Genomic DNA, 9,380 nt, shown 5'->3' on the forward strand with positions numbered 1-9,380 from the left:
GTTCTATGTGCATGTAAAAGAAGAGAAGAAGAGAAATGTGCATTGGACGTAACTCATTGAAATAAATCATAAATGGCACGATTACGTGACTTCTTGAACAGCATCTCAGATTACTAAAAACAAGGCAAAAATAAGTAAACAACATTTTGTCATCAGAAGACAGGCTACCATCTAGGGGAGGCATTCAATATAAAAATAAGTCAATATGAAATAATTACAGAGCCAGTGCTGTTTTTATAACTTCATTCATAATGCAAAGACAAAAAGACAACCACAGTATTGAAATGCTTGTCTGAATAAAACTGAACTACCAGCAGTTACACAAATCAATCTCAATAGATGAGAGGAATACTTACAGTCATCTAAATGTTCATGCTGTGTAAAACCCCTTAGGCAGTTGTAGTGAATGAAGGGAGAAGACAGTCTGTGAGAGGTGACGCCTGTCCTCCTCATATCAACCAAGCACAGAACCATGTGACATCAGACCCCTGTGTCATGTGACATCACAGCTACCCACAAAGGGGGCTAATTAGTAAAGAGTGAGAGTTAGACAGGTGTGTGTCTGACAAGTAATTAATGATTAATAACCTAAAAGAGCAGTCATAAGAGAAGACAGATGACAGGTATGCCCTAATCAGCCCCAATCGCCCAAGTGTATGCTAGGGTGGGATATGATATACTGAGTTGAAAGGGTGTACTGGGAATACTGAAAGCAGGCACAAGATGAGGAGGCGGTTCTTTGAGCTTTGATTTTAAGAAAAGTTTCATTCACATTGCTAATTGCTAATTAGGGTGAAACACTCTCCTTCTGCTCCATGTGTCGCTTTTTTCGCCTGCCATGAGGAAATCTCAGACATTAATAATAATTTGGAAATTTAGTAGCATATAAAAAATACAGTTTGGCACATACTTGATATGTGGAAACACACAATTTTTACTAATATTTATTTTTGAAGTATTTAAGATTTTACGTTTTTATCTTTTGTTGATTTTTATATTTAAAAAGTAAATAAGAACTTTTATGTTTCGTGCCTTAGATTTAGTACCGGAGTAAACACTTCTCTGACGGCTTTGATTTGTGTCTTTCTGTCCCATGTCCTGTGTGACGGTGACATGTGTCCAACAACATCAGCATCACCCAAGTGCTCTGCAAGATCTCACTGCAGCACAGTGGACAAGCGCAAAGCAAACCTGGCACTGAGATGCAGCCCACAGATTGAGGGAAGGAGACGTCAGATCACCCACGGCTGCTGGATCATCACTGCCCTCACCTGGTGTCAACTGGGGCTCCTCAGAGGCGCTTGAAAAGAAGAAGCCAGAAGCCACAGGGGCTGAGTTAGTTAGCTGAGCCTGAATGGGTCGACTCACTCGCTGACAGAAATCACTTCTTTTCAGACTGGGATCCAGAGAAATCATTTTGGCCCCTGAGCACCTTGTGACTGCCGGGAGTCCTCCCTCCCCTGAGTACCATTACCTCACAGACACCAGGACACCAGAGCACCACCCACCGCTATACCAAAGCATCCTTCATCAATCTGTGCTGTCTTCAATAAACGTCCCTGCAGGGCTTTTGCTCACTGCTCATTGTGTTTCCCGCTCAGCGTAGTTTCCCCGCAGCACAACTTTTAAATTCAAACCACCACATATCACAACACTGAATGTTTATATTGTCCCTCATATATACAGTGGATTCAGAAAGTATTCAGACCCCTTCACATTTTTCACATCTTCTTATGTTGCAGCCTTGTGCTAAAATTGTTTAAATTCATTTTTTTCCTCAGCAATCTACACTCAATACCCAATAATGACAAAGCAAAAACAGGATTTTAGAAATTTTTGCAAATTTATTAAAAATAAAACATTGAAATATCACATTGACATAAGTATTCAGACCCTTAACTCGGTACTTAGTTGAAGCACCTTTGGCAGTGATTACAGCCTCGAGTATTCTTGGAAGACAAGCTTTACACACCTGGATTTGGGGATTTTCTGCCATTCTTCTCTGCAGATCCTCTCAACCTCTCTCAGGTTGGATGGGGACCCTCGGTGGACAACCATTTTCAGGTCTCTCCAGAGATGTTCAATTGGGGTCAAGTCCTTGCTCTGGCTGGGCCACTCAAGGACATTCACAGAATTGTCCCTAAGCCTGCATCGTCTTAGCTGTGTGCTTAGGGTCATTTCCCTGTTGGAAGGTCTACCTTCAGCCCAGTCTGAGGTCCTGAGCACTCTGGAGCAAGTTTTCATTAAGGATATCTGTGTAATTTGCTCTGTTCAGCTTTCCCTCAACCCTGACCAGTTTCCCAGTCCCTGCCACTGAAAAACACCCCCATGACAGGATGCTGCCACCACCATACTTCACCGTTGGGACGGTATTGCGCAGGTGATGAGCGGTGCCTGACTTCCTCCAGGCATGATGCTTAGAATTGAAGCCAAGAGACCAGAGAATCTTGTTTCTCACAGTCTGAGAGTCCTTTAGGTGCTTTTTTGCAAACTCCAAGTGGGCTTTCATGTGCCTTTACTGAGGAGAGGCTTCCGTCTGGCCACTTTGCCATAAGACCCAGAACGGTGGAGTGTTGCAGTGATGGTTGCTATGCTAAACACAAACTTGCTTACAAAGAAAAGTATGGAAAAATGGGATAGCAGGTGCACTCCCGGCCACTCAATTGCTGGAATTAAACATCCTACAATGAATTTAATAGGTTTTGGTCATATTTATTGTGTTTACTGTCATCAAGTTATGAACTTTTTTGTTTGGGAGTGATCTGCTTACAATGTTTGCATGCCTCTTCATCTCAAAGGGTTAAACTTCATTTCATCTCTAAAAAACTTACCCATATTTCCTACTGGGTTACATATGAATAAAATATATGCTTTAGGGGAAGTTCCCAGTTTGATTGAGAATGAGTAGGCCTCTATGGTTCTTCCTCTCTTTCTGGCATTCCCTGAACTGTGACAACTGACCACATATCTGAATGGTTTTTCAAAAATAATTTCCTGTAAAAAGCTTTAAAAATGGGTTTTTTTTATTAGAGATAAAGCAAGTAATTAGCCTGAAAGGTGGCCATAAACCACATCCCTGGAATGTAGGGTAGGGTTGAAGGTAACATTGATTTGTTGAAATGTAGCAGAAATAAACATCACATTGTACATTGTAAACACCCTATCTAGCCTCCTCTTCTCAATTTGAGATATCATAATAAGCCTTGATCTTATTATGATCTTTCTCAATTAGTTAAATCCAGTAAAAATAAATAAATAAATAAATAAATAACAAATGCATAATATTAGCCATTGGGCACATATTTGTAGTTCAATCACATTGTTATCATTTCGTAAATTCTTGAAGTAAAATTGATCAAGGTATATTATATCCATTCATTAATGCAAATGAATACAATTTTTCACGTTACATACTTAACTATCACAAAATGAACATATACATCTGGATTTCCTGCACTCCTTATTTAATAACAGTGATCAACAAATTAGAATAGTAGTATAGCATATCTAGTATATGTACAAATAACTTAAAAATGTTATTCCACCTTCTCTCTTGTCACCACTCATATTTTGAGAAGAGCTACAAACGAAGTCATGGTCTACTGGACAAAGGTACAAAAAAGAGAAAAACCTCTCATCAAACTCATATTTTCTTCCTGTCAGTTTGGTCAGATGTGACTCATACACTTAATAATTATGGAAATATGATACACAATCTGGCCAACTCTTGAATCCATTTTGATTTTATTGATACTGCTGTACATATTTTTTTCAGATTCCTCATTGACTGTTTTCAGCTGAACATATAACATTACTTACACAGTGGATAGAGTGCAGCTACACCAATTCAGTTTCACAGTTTTTAACTGTTTCGCTGTCTCTTTTGACACTGCATTCGGATGCGCCTTATGTTGCTTTTTGTTCAACACAAACCTGTCACATTTCAAATATAATGAATGGATCTCACATATGCTCTGCCCTTAGTGATTGTGACTTTGGGTCTTTCAAATATTACTCTGTCACCTTTAATATATTAAAAAATGACAGAAAACTGTACCTGTAATCTTATATGCATTCTGTAAAATGCTTACAATAGATAGTGCAGAAATGGCAGATAAAGGTACAGGTGGAAGAGCAGCTATATACAGCTGGACATACGGTATGTCCATGTGTAATCATCTATAGATAGCTTATTTGTTTAATAAAATGGTAAAGATCTGCAGTCATCATGACAAATATACACAGAAAATAGACAAATATATATTAAATAATGAATGGATTAAATGTACTATCAGTGAGCATAATAAAGGCATTTTTGTTGTTTTAGAAAAATTGAATGAAATGTATTTGAAATGCCAGAGTTTGTGACACAATAAAAATGATATAACTCCTTATTTGAATATCACAATGTGGATAGTTGTCCTTCATTTTTCTTCTCATGTCAACAAATATTTTATGCTCTGAGTACTTAAGTGATTAATGCAACATACAAATTTCAGGTACAAATGTATTCTAAGTTGCTTTTTAACCTGTTTTGTGCCATTACACTGAGTACCATACTGCATGCAGTGACTGAGTCCAAAAGGAATGATTTTACCTTAGTGCTTTTGATCGCTAGGCTAACTTACAATTGATTTGTATTAGCTTACAGTATAAGAGTGCATTTCAATAATATCAAATAAGAACTGGCTTCACAGTGCTTCTTAAACCAAATGTGAAATAGTATTTGAAAATAGGCCGAAAGGTCTGATCTCTCAGTCCGTATACAAGAGGACTGAGACATCTTGGGAATATGATCAGCCCCAGAAATGCTACATACTGTATGTTCACAGCAGTGATGAGGTCCAAGTATTGATACACTGCTATGATTATGGATTCATGTGAGAGAGATGCAAGATACAGCCCCAGTTGAATCAAATGCAGCAGCACTGTTTTACGGGCCTTATTTGCTGACATTTTGTCTGAGGCAGCTGATCTGGCTGCCACCACAATACCGATGTATGTGTAGATAATGATGACCCCAACTGATGTGAAATAAATGCCAGAGAAGGTTTTATTTAGAACTTCATGAACCTTCAGATGAAACACAAGGGGTCTTGTACAGTATCCCCACTTGATGTCAAAAGTAGATCCTGTGATCACAAAGACAATTACATCAGTCAGAGAAGTTAATGAGCCCAACATCCATATAACACCAATTGACACACCTGTCCTCCTGCTGGTGGCGATCTCAGCATGTCTCAGAGGAAAGCAGATGGCAATGTACTGCTCCAGAGACATAAGAGCCAAGTTGAATGGGGAGATAGGGGTTGTGATGTCAGATGAAACAACAATAACAAGACATATAATACCATTGAGTTGCACCCTCACCACAGCAAAGATATACAGCAGGAAAGAGACCAGCAAGTTTATAGAGTCCACAAAGAGCATGTTGGTCAACAGGATGTAACGTGAGGTCTCCTGGAAGACGACCTTGCTCCTCAGGGTGACCAACATGACCAAATTGACATAGAGAAAGAAGAAACAGGGAGTCATGGAAAGGACAGCTTTAAATGGATTCCAATTGATCACCTGTTGCACCGTGACATTGGTGTCAAGAATAGTGGTGTTTGACATTTTCTACGTGCATGTAAAAGAAGAGAAGAAGAGAAATAAAAAAGTGTTTGCTTCATTTTTTTCTGATGTGCATGATTTAGCTTTTCCAGAAATATCATTAATGCCATAACTATGTGACTTCTTGAATATTATCTTAGTTTACTATGAACAAGACAGAAATAAGTAAACAACATTTTGTCAACAGAGCACAGGCCACCATCTAGGCGAGGCATTCAACATAAAAATAAGTCAATATGAAGCAATTACAAAACCAGTGCTGTTTTTATCACTCAGCTTAGTTTAGCTTCATATATAATGCAAAGACAAAAAGACAAACACAGTATTGAAATGCATGTTTGACTAAAGCTGAACTGCCAGCAGTTACACAAATCAATCTCTATAGATGAGAGGAATACTTACAGTCATCTAAATGTTCATGCTGTGTAAAACCGCTTGGGAAGCTGAAGAGAATGAAGGGAGAAGACAGTCTGTGAGAGGTGACAACTGTCCTCCTCATATCAACCAAGCACAGAACCATGTGACATCAGACCCCTGTGTCATGTGACATCACAGCTACCCACAAAGGGGGCTAATTAGTGAAGAGTGAGAGTTAGACAGGTGTGTTTCTGACAAGTAATTAATGATTAATGACCCAAAGAGCAGTCATAAGAGAAGACAGGTGACATTTATGCTCTAATCAGCCCCACCGGCCCCAGTTTATTTTGGGGTGTGGTAGGGTGCTTCAGAGGGTGTACTGGGAATATGGAACATAGGCATGAGATGAAGAGGTAGTTCTTTAAGCTTTGACTTCAAGAAAAGCTTTATTCACATTCACATATGCACACCATTAGTTATATGCTGTGACCTCCAGTGTTTGCTTTTACGGTGAAACAGTCTACTTCTGCTCCATGAGCCGGCTGGTCGTGTAAATATTCTTTTAACATTTCAGTCAATGTAATATTTTCTGGCAGGTAAAATATAGATTGGCAGGTGGAGAGGACACTGGTGACACAAAATGTGTTTCCCACATAGTCCTGTGACCCTTTACATTATTGTTTGTAACCAATTCCTTGTACTCTGATCGACCAATTTGAACAACTGAGATTTTTTAGCACATAAAAATTACACTTTGGCATATAAGATATGGAAACCTCATATTTTCGCTAAGTATTTATTTTTGAAATATTCAAGTTTTAAGTGTAGCAATCATTCAATTCTTTGTTTTATCCATTGAGAATTGGTGTTTTTTTACACATACACAACAATTAACATGAACATCAGCCAAAATCTTACATTTAGTGCCCCAGTAAATAAACACCTTTCTGAGGATTTTGTAAAGATTTGTGTCTTTCTGTCACATCTCTTGTGTGATGGTGACATGTGTGCACCAACGTTAGCACCACTCAAGTGCTCTGCAAGATCTCACTGCAGCACAGTGGACAAGCGCAAAGCAAACCTGGCACTGAGATGCAGCCCACAGGGAAGGAGACGTCAGATCACCCACGGTTGCTGGATCATCATTGCCCTCACCTGATGTCAACTGGGGGTCCTCAGAGGCGCTTGAAAAGAAGGAGGCAGAAGCCACAGGGGCCGAGTCAGTTAGCTGAGCCTGAACGCATCACTGACTCGCTGACAGAAGTTTCTTCTTTTCAGGCTGGGATCCAGAGGAATCATTTTGGCCACTGAGCACCTCGTGACTGCAGGGAGTCCTCTCTCCCCTGAGTACCATTACCTCACAGACACCAGGACACCGGAGCACCACCCACCGCTATACCAAAGCATTCTTCATCACTCTGTGCTGTCTTCAATAAACGTCCCTGCAGGGCTTTTGCTCACTGCTCATTGTGTTTCCCGCTCAGCGTAGTTTCCCCGCAGCACAACTTTTAAATTCAAACCACCACATATCACAACACTGAATATTTATATTTTTCTTCATTTATAAGTATATTTAAAGATACAAATAGTTCTCAATATCCTATGAATATTTGAGTTAATTCCTTATTTATCTATCCTTTACCTGAGTAAAAAATACTGACTAAAAAATTCCCCTTTGTAGCCTTTTATCAGGAATTATACTGCTGTTTATAACATTGTATCAAAGGGAAAGTAAAAATTTAGTTCCTTATGATCCAGGCATGTGTTTTGTTGTAAAAGCTGCAACTACCCATACTGCTTGTAACCTGCTCTTTTTGCTAAATAATGCAATCTGGCTTGGTCTGTTTTCATAATGTTCCTAATTTTTCACATCTGTGTAACTGGAGAAATAGCTTCATTTAAAGTCCTTATGAATCTGAACGTAAAATGATCTTTTATGACCCATTTATGAGGAGGAGTAGAAAATTATGGAAAGAAAATGATCTGGGCAATTCCACTGCAACAAATTGATGCATTGCATATGCTTAACTGTGCCACATCTATCTGTAGCCCTCCTCTGAGTATGTCTAAGATACACAGTGTCAGGACTGCGGCTCCTTAGCCGGGTTTGTTTTTGTTTTCGTTTTTGTTTTCCCTGTCCATGTGCTTTTGTTTTTCCCTGTGTTCCAGCCCTGCCCTGCTCTCCGCCCCGTCTCCGCCCACCTGGTCACCTGACTGGCAGAACAGCCGACATCAGAACCAGCTCGAGTCGGTTGGCAAGACCCTGGAGAGCTTTGCGGTTAGCCTGAACAACCTCTCCACTCAACTGCAGCAGCTCCAGCTCGCACAACTGTTATCACCCTGTTGACCGGACGTGCCAGAGAGTGGGGAACGGCAGTTTGGGATGCCCGCTCGCCTGTGTGTTCCTCCTACGCCACCTTCTGTGAGGAGATGAAGTGGGTGTTTGACCGTTCCAGATACGGTCATGAGGCTGCTCGGGAGATGTTGCAGATCCGTCAGAGAGGGGACTCGGTCTCCGATTACGCCATTGACTTTCGGAACCTCGCTGCGACCAGTGGCTGGAATCAAGAAGCTCTGTATGACACGTTCCTCCATGGATTGTCTGAGATCAAAGACGAGCTTGTCACCCGGGATCTGCCTGCCGATTTCGATGCCTTAGTTGACCTCGCCATCCGTGTAGACCACCGCCTGTCCGCTCGTCGAAGGGAGCGAGCAGAGTCCCGGAGATCAGCGGAGGAGTTCCGGAGGCCCCCCGAGTACCTGGATCTGAAGGGGGTGTTTAGTAAATCCCGCGCCACCTCCTTGCCACCTCACCGGCCCTATGACTGCACCATCGATCTCCTGCCTGGCACCACTCCACCCCGGGGCCGCCTGTATTCTCTGTCGCTACTGGAGACGGAGGCCATGAATAAGTATATCCGGGAGTCCCTGGCTGCCGGCATTATTCGCCCTTCGTCTTCTTCTGCCGGAGCGGGTTTCTTCTTCGTGGGCAAGAAGGACGGCTCGCTCCGCCCCTGCATTGACTACCGGGGGCTTAACAGCATCACAGTAAAGAACCGCTACCCCCTTCCTCTGATGTCCGCTGCATTCGAGTCCCTGCAGGGAGCAAGGATCTTCACAAAGCTCGACCTCCGCAATGCCTACCACCTGGTCCGCATCAGAGAGGGGGATGAGTGGAAGACTGCATTCAACACTCCGACGGGGTACTACGAATATCTGGTCATGCCCTTCGGTCTAACTAATGCCCCATCTGTCTTTCAGGCCCTGGTTAATGATGTTCTCCGGGACATGCTTGGTCGGTTCGTGTTTGTTCACTTGGACGACATTCTCATCTTCTCCCAGCCGCCTGCCGAACACTCACGCCATGTCCGCCAAGTGCTGCAGAGGCTATTGGAGCACCATCTGTTCGT

The 9,380-nt window shown here is 41.7% G+C and overlaps 1 protein-coding gene across 1 annotated transcript; it reads right to left on the reverse strand.

The window, feature by feature from the left end:
- Positions 1 to 4,674: 4,674 nt before the first annotated feature.
- On the reverse strand, positions 4,675 to 5,616 carry LOC118774487 (odorant receptor 131-2-like). The gene has a single exon (XM_036523831.1). The coding sequence runs from the start codon at positions 5,614 to 5,616 to the stop codon at positions 4,675 to 4,677; it is 942 nt and encodes a 313-aa protein (XP_036379724.1).
- Positions 5,617 to 9,380: the final 3,764 nt, after the last annotated feature.

Source organism: Megalops cyprinoides, chromosome 3 (assembly GCF_013368585.1).
Source record: "Megalops cyprinoides isolate fMegCyp1 chromosome 3, fMegCyp1.pri, whole genome shotgun sequence".
NCBI lineage: Eukaryota > Metazoa > Chordata > Actinopteri > Elopiformes > Megalopidae > Megalops > Megalops cyprinoides.